Source organism: Mya arenaria, chromosome 4 (genome assembly GCF_026914265.1).
Source record: "Mya arenaria isolate MELC-2E11 chromosome 4, ASM2691426v1".
NCBI lineage: Eukaryota > Metazoa > Mollusca > Bivalvia > Myida > Myidae > Mya > Mya arenaria.
In genome coordinates this window covers 20,801,031-20,812,162 of record NC_069125.1, presented here as the reverse complement: position 1 = coordinate 20,812,162, position 11,132 = coordinate 20,801,031, and the positions used below count along the sequence as shown (strand labels likewise).

The window sequence follows — 11,132 nt, the reverse complement described above, 5'->3', positions numbered from 1 at the left end:
ATACATGTATTTAACTATATATCTAGAAAATAAATGTTTTCAGTAATAGTCTGATGACAATATTGTAATAATCAGTCATAGTTGTACATCATTAATCAGTCACAGTTGTAAGTGCCGACTATAATTATAATCCTAGAAGAAGGTGGCAGCCATAATTGGTCAAAGTGGTGGTAGGTGGCCAACCATAATAAGTCATTGTGGTAGGTGGCCAACCGTAATCAGTCATAGTGGTAGTTGGCAACCATAATCAGTCATAGTGGTAGTTGGCAACAATAATCAGTCATAGTAGTAGTTGGCAACAATAATCAGTCATAGTGGTAGTTGGCAACCATAATCAGTCGTAGTAGTAGTTGGCAACAATAATCAGTCGTAGTAATAGTTGGCAACCATAATCAGTCGTAGTAGTAGTTGGCAACAATAATCAGTCATAGTGGTAGTTGGCAACAATAATCAGTCATAGTGGTAGTTGGCAACAATAATCAGTCAGTCATAGTAGTAGTTGGCAACAATAATCAGTCATAGTAATAGGTGGCGGCCATAATCAGTCATAGTGGTAGTTGGCAACAATAATCAGTCATAGTAGTAGTTGGCAACAATAATCAGTCATAGTGGTAGTTGGCAACAATAATCAGTCATAGTAGTAGTTGGCAACAATAATCAGTCATAGTAGTAGTTGGCAACAATAATCAGTCATAGTGGTAGTTGGCAACAATAATCAGTCAGTCATAGTAGTAGTTGGCAACAATAATCAGTCATAGTGGTAGTTGGCAACAATAATCAGTCATAGTGGTAGTTGGCAACAATAATCAGTCAGTCATAGTAGTAGTTGGCAACAATAATCAGTCATAGTAGTAGTTGGCAACAATAATCAGTCATAGTAGTAGTTGGCAACAATAATCAGTCAAAGTAGTAGGTGGCGGCCATAATCAGTCATAGTAGTAGTTGGCAACAATAATCAGTCATAGTAGTAGTTGGCAACCATAATCAGTCATAGTGGTAGTTGGCAACAATAATCAGTCATAGTACTGTAGTTGGCAACAATAATCAGTCATAGTAGTAGTTGGCAACCATAATCAGTCATAGTGGTAGTTGGCAACAATAATCAGTCAGTCATAGTAGTAGTTGGCAACAATAATCAGTCATAGTGGTAGTTGGCAACAATAATCAGTCATAGTGGTAGTTGGCAACAATAATCAGTCAGTCATAGTAGTAGTTGGCAACAATAATCAGTCATAGTAGTAGTTGGCAACAATAATCAGTCATAGTAGTAGTTGGCAACAATAATCAGTCAAAGTAGTAGGTGGCGGCCATAATCAGTCATAGTAGTAGTTGGCAACAATAATCAGTCATAGTAGTAGTTGGCAACCATAATCAGTCATAGTGGTAGTTGGCAACCATAATCAGTCATAGTACTGTAGTTGGCAACAATAATCAGTCATAGTAGTAGTTGGCAACCATAATCAGTCATAGTAGTAGTTGGCAACAATAATCAGTCATAGTGGTAGGTGGTGGCCATGATCAGTCATAGTGGTAGGTGGTGGCCATGATCAGTGACAGTGGTAGGTGGTGGCCATGATCAGTGACAGTGGTAGGTGGCGGCCATAATCAGTGACAGTGGTAGGTGGCAGCCATAATCAGTGACAGTGGTAGGTGGCGGCCATAATCAGTCATAGTGGTAGGTGGCGGTCATAATCAGTCATAGTGGTAGGTGGCAACCATAATCAGTCATAGTGGTAGGTGGCGGTCATAATCAGTCATAGTGGTAGGTGGCGGCCATAATCAGTTATAGTGGTAGGTGGCGGCCATAATCATTCATAGTGGTAGGTGGTGGCCAGTCATAGTGGTAGGTGGTGGCCATAATCAGTCATAGTGGTAGGTGGCAGCCAGTCATAGTGGTAGGTGGTGGCCATAATCAGTCATAGTGGTAGGTGGCGGCCATAATCAGTCATAGTGGTAGGTGGCGGCCATAATCAGTCATAGTGGTAGGTGGCAACCATAATCAGTCATAGTGGTAGGTGGCGGCCAGTCATAGTGGTAGGTGGCAGCCATAATTAGTCGTAGTAGTAGGTGGCAGCCAGTCATAGTGGTAGGTGGCAGCCATAATCAGTCATAGTGGTAGGTGGTGGCCATAATCAGTGACAGAGGTCGGTGGCGGCCATAATCAGTCATAGTGGTAGGTGGGGGCCATAATCAGTCACAGTGGTAGGTGGACCGTAATCAGTCACAGTTGTAGGTGGACCATAAACAGTCACAGTGGTAGGTGGACCATAATCAGTCACAGTTGTAGGTGGACCGTAATCAGTCACAGTTGTATGGGGCCATAATTAGTCACAGTTGTATGTGGACCATAATCAGTCACAGTGGTTGGTGGACCATAATCAGTAACAGTTGTAGCTGGACCATAATAAGTCATAGTTGTAGGTGGACCATTATCAGTCACATTCGTTGGTGGACCATAATTAGTCACAGTTGAAGGTGGACCATAATCTGTCACAGTTGTAGGTGGACCATAATCAGTCACAGTTGTAGGTGGACCATAATCAGTCACAGTGGCAGGTAGTGACCTGATTATGAGTCACAGTTGTAGGTGGACCGTAAACAGTCACAGTTGTAGGTGGACCTTAATCTGTCAGTTGTATATGGAATGTAATCGGTCACAATTGTAGGTGGACCATAATCAGTCACAGTTGTAGGTGGACCATAATCAGTCACAGCTGTTGGTGGACCGTAATCAGTCACAGTGGTAGATGGACCATTATCTGTCACAGATGTAGGTGGACCATTATCGGTCACAATTGTAGGTGGACCTTAATTAGTCACAGTGGTAGATGTCACTGTTGTAGGTGGACCATAATCTGTCACAGTTGTACATGGACCATTATCTGTCACAGATGTAGGTGGACCATTATCGGTCACAATTGTAGGTGGACCTTAATTAGTCACAGTGGTAGATGTCACTGTAGTAGGTGGACCATAATCTGTCACAGTTGTACATGGACCATTATCTGTCACAGTTGTACGTGGACCATTATCGGTCATAGTTGTAGGTGGACCATTATTGGTTACAGTTGTAGTTGGACCATAATCAGTCATAGTGGTAGGTGGCGGCCATAATCAGTCACAGTGGCAGGTAGTGACCTGATTATGAGTCACAGTTGTAGGTGGACCGTAAACAGTCACAGTTGTAGGTGGCATGTAATCAGTCACAGTTGTATGTGGACCATTATCAGTCACAGTTGTAGGTGGACCATAATCAGTCACAGTTGTAGGTGGACCATTATCTCTCACAGTGTAGGTGGACCATAATCAGTCACAGTTGTAGATGGACCATAATCATTCACAGTGGTAGGTGGACCATAATCTTTCACAGTTGTAGGTGGACCGTTATCTCTCACAGTTGTATGTGGACCATAATTAGTCTCAGTTGTAGGTGGACCATAATAAGTCTCAGTTGTAGGTGGACCATTAACAGTCACAGTTGTAGGTGGACCATAATCAGTCACAGTTGTAGGTGGACCATAATCAGTCACAGTTGTAGGTGGACCATAATAAGTCTCAGTTGTAGGTGGACCATAATAAGTCTCAGTTGTAGGTGGACCATAATAAGTCTCAGTTGTATGTGGACCATAATAAGTCTCAGTTGTATGTGGACCATAATCAGTCACAGTTGTAGGTGGACCATTAACAGTCACAGTTGTAGGTGGACCATAATCAGTCACAGTTGTAGGTGGACCATAATCAGTCACAGTTGTAGGTGGACCATAATAAGTCTCAGTTGTAGGTGGACCATAATAAGTCTCAGTTGTAGGTGGACCATAATAAGTCTCAGTTGTAGGTGGACCATAATAAGTCTCAGTTGTATGTGGACCATAATAAGTCTCAGTTGTAGGTGGACCATTATCTCTCACAGTTGTAGGTGGACCATAATAAGTCTCAGTTGTAGGTGGACCATAATAAGTCTCAGTTGTATGTGGACCATAATAAGTCACAGTTGTATGTGGACCATAATAAGTCTGAGTTGTATGTGGACCATAATAAGTCTCAGTTGTAGGTGGACCATTATCTCTCACAGTTGTAGGTGGACCATAATAAGTCTCAGTTGTATGTGGACCATAATAAGTCTCAGTTGTATGTGGACCATAATCAGTCACAGTTGTAGGTGGACCATAATAAGTCTCAGTTGTATGTGGACCATAATAAGTCTCAGTTGTAGGTGGACCATAATAAGTCTCAGTTGTAGGTGAACCATAATAAGTCTCAGTTGTATGTGGACCATTATCTCTCACAGTTGTAGGTGGACCATAATCAGTCACAGTTGTAGGTGGACCATAATAAGTCTCAGTTGTATGTGGACCATAATAAGTCTCAGTTGTAGGTGGACCATAATAAGTCTCAGTTGTAGGTGGACCATTATCTCTCACAGTTGTAGGTGGACCATAATCAGTCACAGTTATAGGTGGACCATAATCAGTCACAGTTGTAGGTGGACCATAATCAGTCACAGATGTAGGTGGACCATAATAAGTCTCAGTTGGAGGTGGACCATAATAAGTCTCAGTTGTAGGTGGACCATAATAAGTCTCAGTTGTAGGTGGACCATTATCTCTCACAGTTTTAGGTGGACCATAATCAGTCACAGTTGTAGGTGGACCATAATAAGTCTCAATTGTAGGTGGACCATAATAAGTCTCAGTTGTAGGTGGACCATAATAAGTCTCAGTTGTAGGTGGACCATAATAAGTCTCAGTTGTAGGTGGACTATAATAAGTCTCAGTTGTAGGTGGACCATAGTCCCTCTCTGTTGTAGGTGGACCATAATAAGTCTCAGTTGTAGGTGGACCATAATAAGTCTCAGTTGTAGGTGGACCATTATCTCTCACAGTTGTAGGTGGACCATAATCAGTCACAGTTGTAGGTGGACCATAATAAGTCACAGTTGTAGGTGGACCATAATAAGTCTCAGTTGTAGGTGGACTATAATAAGTCTCAGTTGTAGGTGGACTATAATAAGTCTCAGTTGTAGGTGGACCATAATAAGTCTCAGTTGTAGGTGGACCATTATCTCTCTCAGTTGTAGGTGGACCATAATAAGTCTCAGTTGTAGGTGGACCATAATAAGTCTCAGTTGTAGGTGGACCATAATCAGTCACAGTTGTAGGTGGACCATTATCTCTCACAGTTGTAGGTGGACCATAATCAGTCACAGTTGTAGGTGGACCATAATCAGTCACAGTTGTAGGTGGACCATTATCTCTCACAGTTGTAGGTGGACCATAATCAGTCACAGTTGTAGGTGGACCATAATAAGTCTCAGTTGTAGGTGGACCATAATAAGTCTCAGTTGTAGGTGGACCATAATAAGTCACAGTTGTAGGTGGACCATAATAAGTCTCAGTTGTAGGTGGACCATAATAAGTCTCAGTTGTAGGTGGACCATAATAAGTCTCAGTTGTAGGTGGACCATAATAAGTCTCAGTTGTAGGTGGACCATAATAAGTCTCAGTTGTAGGTGGACCATAATAAGTCTCAGTTGTAGGTGGACCATAATCTCTCACAGTTGTAGGTGGACCATTATCTCTCACAGTTGTAGGTGGACCATAATCAGTCACAGTTGTAGATGGACCATAATCATTCACAGTGGTAGGTGGACCATAATCTTTCACAGTTGTAGGTGGACCATTATCTCTCACAGCTGTTGGTGGACCGTAATCAGTCACAGTGGTAGATGGACCATTATCTGTCACAGATGTAGGTGGACCATTATCTCTCACAGCTGTTGGTGGACCGTAATCAGTCACAGTGGTAGATGGACCATTATCTGTCACAGATGTAGGTGGACCATTATCGGTCACAATTGTAGGTGGACCTTAATTAGTCACAGTGGTAAATGTCACTGTAGTAGGTGGACCATAATCTGTCACAGTTGTACATGGACCATTATCTGTCACAGTTGTACGTGGACCATTATCGGTCATAGTTGTAGGTGGACCATTATTGGTTACAGTTGTAGTTGGACCATAATCAGTCATAGTGGTAGGTGGCGGCCATAATCAGTCATAGTGGTAGGTGGCGGCCATAATCATTCATAGTGGTAGGTGGTGGCCAGTCATAGTGGTAAGTGGCGGCCAATCATAGTGGTAGGTGGTGGCCATAATCAGTCATAGTGGTAGGTGGCGGCCAGTCATAGTGGTAGGTGGTGGCCATCATCAGTCATAGTGGTAGGTGGCGGCCATAATCAGGCATAGTGGTAGGTGGCGGCCATAATCTGTCATAGTGGTAGGTGGCAACCATAATCAGTCATAGTGATAGGTGGCAGCCAGTCATAGTGGTAGGTGGCAGCCATAATTAGTCATTGTGGTAGTAGGCGGCCAGTCATAGTGGTAGGTGGCGGCCATAATCAGTCATAGTGGTAGGTGGTGGCCATAAACAGTGACAGTGGTAGGTGGCGGCCATAACCAGTCATAGTGGTAGGTTGCGGCCATAATCAGTCACAGTGGTAGGTGGACCGTAATCAGTCACAGTTGTAGGTGGACCATAAACAGTCACAGTGGTAGGTGGACCATAATCAGTCACAGTTGTAGGTGGACCGTAATCAGTCACAGTTGTATGGGGCCATAATTAGTCACAGTTGTATGTGGACCATAATCAGTCACAGTCGTTGGATGACCATAATCAGTCACAGTTGTATGTGGACCATAATCAGTCACAGTGGTTGGTGGACCATAATCAGTAACAGTTGTATGTGGACCATAATAAGTCATAGTTGTAGGTGGACCATTATCAGTCACATTTGTTGGTGGACCATAATTAGTCACAGTTGAAGGTGGACCATAATCTGTCACAGTTGTAGGTGGACCATAATCAGTCACAGTTGTAGGTGGACCATAATCAGTCACAGTGGCAAGTAGTGACCTGATTATCAGTCACAGTTGTAGATGGACCGTAAACAGTCACAGTTGTAGGTGGGAACCATAATCAGCCACAGTTGTAGGTGGACCATAAACAATCACAGTTGTATGTGGACCATAATCAGTCACAGTTGTAGGTGGACCATAAACAATCACAGTTGTATGTGGACCATAATCAGTCACAGTTGTAGGTGGCAACAATAATCAGTCTCAGTGGTATGTGGACCATTAACAGTCACAGTTGTAGGGGGACCACAATCAGCAACAGTTGTAGGTGGCAACCATAATTAGTCACAGTTGTAGGTGGCAACAATAATCAGTCTCAGTGGTATGTGGACGATTATCAGTCACAGTTGTAGGGGGACCACAATCAGCCACAGTTGTAGGTGGCAACCATAATCAGTCACAGTGGTAGGTGGCAACAATAATCAGTCTCAGTGGTATGTGAACCATAATCAGTCACATTTGTATGTGAACCATAATCAGTCACAGTTGCATGTGGACCATTATCAGTCGCAGTTGTAGCTGGACCATAATCAGTCACAGTTGTATGTGGCAACAATAATTAGTCACAGTTGTATGTGGACCATAAACAGTCACAGTTGCAGGTGGCAACAATAATTAGTCACAGTTGTATGTGGACCATAATCAGTCACAGTTGTAGGTGGACCATAAACAGTCACAGTTGTAGGTGGCAACCATAATCAGTCACAGTGGTAAGTGGACCATAAACAGTCACAGTTGTAGGGGGACCACAATCAGCCACAGTTGTAGGTGGACTATAAACAGTCACAGTTGAAGGTGGGAACCATAATTAGTCACAGTTGTAGGTGGCAACAATAATCAGTCTCAGTGGTATGTGGACCATTAACAGTCACAGTTGTAGGGGGACCACAATCAGCCACAGTTGTAGGTGGCAACCATAATAAGTCACAGTGGTAGGTGAACCATTATCAGTCACAGCTATAGGTGGACCATAATTAGTCACAGTTGTAGGGAAACCCCAATCAGTCACAGTTGTAGATGGACCGAAATCTGTCACAGTTGTAGCTGGACCATAATCAGTCACAGTTGTAGGTGGACCGTAACCAGTCACAGTGGTAGGCAGACCATAAACAGTTACAGTGGTAGGTGGACCGTAATCAGTCACAGTTGTAGGTGGACCATTATCAGTCACAGTGGTAGTTGGCAACCATAATCAGTCACAGTTGTGTTTGGACCATAATCAGTCACAGTTGTAGGTGGACCATAATCAGTCACAGTTGTAGGTGGACCATAATCATTCACAGTGGTAGGTGGACCATAAACAGTCACAGTGGTTGGTGGACGATAATCAGACACAGATGTAGGTGGACCATAAACAGTCACAGTTGTAGGGGGACCACAATCAGCCACAGTTGTATGTGGCAACAATAATTAGTCACAGTTGTATGTGGACCATAAACAGTCACAGTTGTAGGTGGCAACAATAATTAGTCACAGTTGTAGGTGGCAACAATAATTAGTCACAGTTGTATGTGGACCATAAACAGTCACAGTTGTAGGTGGCAACAATAATTAGTCACAGTTGTAGGTGGCAACAATAATTAGTCACAGTTGTATGTGGCAACAATAATTAGTCACAGTTGTAGGTGGCAACAATGATTAGTCACAGTTGAAGGTGGCAACAATGATTAGTCACAGTTGTATGTGGACCATAAACAGTCACAGTTGTAGGTGGCAACAATAATTAGTCACAGTTGTATGTGGCAACAATAATTAGTCACAGTTGTAGGTGGCAACAATAATTAGTCACAGTTGTAGGTGGCAACAATAATTAGTCACAGTTGTATGTGGACCATAAACAGTCACAGTTGTAGGTGGCAACCACAATCAGCCACAGTTGTAGGAGGCAACCATAATCAGTCACAGTGGTAGGTGGCAATCAAAATCAGTCACAGTGGTAGGTGGCAATCATAAACAGTAACAGTTGTAGGTGGACCATAATCAGTCACAGTTGTAGGGGGACCTCAATCAGCCACAGTTGTAGGTGGCAACCATTATCAGTCACAGCTATAGGTGGACCATAAACAGTAACAGTTGTAGGGGAACTACAATCAGTCACAGTTGTAGATGGACCGAAATCTGTCACAGTTGTAGGTGGACCATAATCAGTCACAATGGTAGGTGGACCATAATCAGTCACAGTTGTAAGTGAACCATCATCAGTCACAGTTGTAGGTGGACCATAATCAGTCACAGTTGTACGTGGACCATAATCAGTCACAGTTTTAGGTGGCGATAATAATCAGTCACAGTTGTAGGTGGCGATAATAATCAGTCACAGTTGTAGGTGGCGATATTAATCAGTCATAGTTGTAGGTGGCGTAAATAATAAGTCATAGTTGTAGGTGGTGATAATAATCAGTCATAGTTGTAGGTGAGGATAATAATCAGTCATAGTTGAAGGTGGCGATAATAATCAGTCATAGTTGTTGGTGGCGATAATAATCAGTCATAGTTGAAGGTGGCGATAATAATCAGTCATAGTTGTTGGTGGCGATAATAATCCGCCATAGTTGTTGGTGGTGATGATAATACTTCATAGTTGTAGGTGGCGATGATAATCAGTCATAGTTGTAGGTGGCGTTAATAATCAGTCATAGTTGTAGTTGGCGTTAATAGTCAGTCATAGTTGTAGAGGGCGATATAATCAGTCATGGTTGTAGGTGGCGATGAGAATCAGTCATAGTTGAGTTGTAGGTGGCGATAATAATCAGTCATAGTTGTAGGTGGCAATAATAATCAGTCATAGTTGTAGGTGGCGATAATAATTAGTCATAGTTGAGTTGTAGGTGGCGATAATAATCAGTCACTGTTGTTGGTGGCGATTATAATCAGTCAAGGTGGTAGACAGTCACAGAGTTATATATAAATTGCTTTTTCAGGTGAGGGGATCATGTGCCATAGGTGTTTCAGTGCCATGGGTGGCTGTGGGGAGGATGGGGTGGTCTGGCGTATGTTTCCATGGCGGGATTGTGGAGAGTCAAAGTTCTGTGTTAAGGTCATCACCAGAGAAGATGGTATGGATGCTTGACAGATTATATGCTTAATAGCCATCATGAAATTTGTGTACTGTATTAAATTTATGTTAAATGAACTTTTAATGATTTGAGAGCAAGCTAAAATTTGGAAAACTATCAGTGCTTGAAGCCTTGTTAACAAATATATTCCAGTGCTATGAGTTCTAGTTATACCAGTTTATTTAACAACATTTAATACTATGATTAATTATTATTGTTACAGGTGAAGAAAAAATAATCCGTGAGTGTGAATCAGAGCTGATGAAATCAACATACCACCGCCTTAGAATGCCAGTCCTTCGTCGCCATGGCTACTGTGAGCCGTCACGCAAAAATGATTTCTGGAATCCTTCTGAAACGACAGATGACAAAATCTCGTACTGTTTCTGTAATGACTGGAATGGATGTAACTCTGCCGCGGAAGTATTTAGCAGGCTGAAACCAGTTATGTCCCTTTGTCTGTTTCTGATTTACATTGTGAAGAAAGTGTTAATGTCATAGGAAATCAGGCGTCGTGTGGCATACTCAAGTACTCACTTGAGTACACTTTTGAAAAGTATTCCAATACAATAAAATGACACTAATAATAGTCACTTATTGGTGTTCCACCAATTATTAAAGTAAACAATTTTACATATATTGTGAAGAAGAATTGTAATTTCATTAAAAAATATTGATATTAAGCTCCATGTGCATTTTTTGACAACAACTTCTTATTGACACTGCAGTTTGACACGACACGGGGTTGGAAGTAAAAAAAAGCAATTTATTTCAAAGACTGTAATTTGCCCATATTTGCACTATTTTAATCTATTGTGTATTTTCTTCATTTTATATTATGCAACTATAAAGATCAGTTAAATTTAGACCTCCAATTTAGTTTGGTTTCCTGTTTAAAGGGCAGTCCTTAAACATAAGTTACAGCCCCATATCTTTAGTTAGGATTGATGGATTGTGAATAAAATTTGTGTGTAGATAACTTATATGATGATCTAGTTTGGGATTGCATTTGAGGGAGGTGGGGTTATGGTCAAGGTTATTTTGAATAGGTTGTGTAAAACCTTGTGTTGTCGCATTGGGGCGCTTCTAGTTTTCTAATGTCTTAGTAAGTTGAAGTGTCCGCAATGCTCATGAAAACAGTCTAAAGGTGCCTAATTAAAAA

At 41.9% G+C, this 11,132-nt stretch overlaps 2 protein-coding genes across 2 annotated transcripts; one reads left to right on the top strand and one right to left on the bottom strand.

Moving 5' to 3' along the window:
* Positions 1-3,284: 3,284 nt before the first annotated feature.
* On the bottom strand, positions 3,285-6,029 carry LOC128230689 (uncharacterized). Its single transcript, XM_052943133.1, has 2 exons — positions 5,957-6,029; positions 3,285-5,818 (listed from the first exon to the last, which is right to left on the bottom strand). Exons 1-2 carry the CDS (start codon positions 6,027-6,029, stop codon positions 3,285-3,287), a joined length of 2,607 nt encoding a protein of 868 aa, XP_052799093.1.
* Positions 6,030-9,870: 3,841 nt separating this feature from the next.
* On the top strand, positions 9,871-10,471 carry LOC128230688 (uncharacterized). Its single transcript, XM_052943132.1, has 2 exons — positions 9,871-9,970; positions 10,194-10,471. Exons 1-2 carry the CDS (start codon positions 9,871-9,873, stop codon positions 10,469-10,471), a joined length of 378 nt encoding a protein of 125 aa, XP_052799092.1.
* The last annotated feature ends 661 nt before the right edge of the window (positions 10,472-11,132 follow it).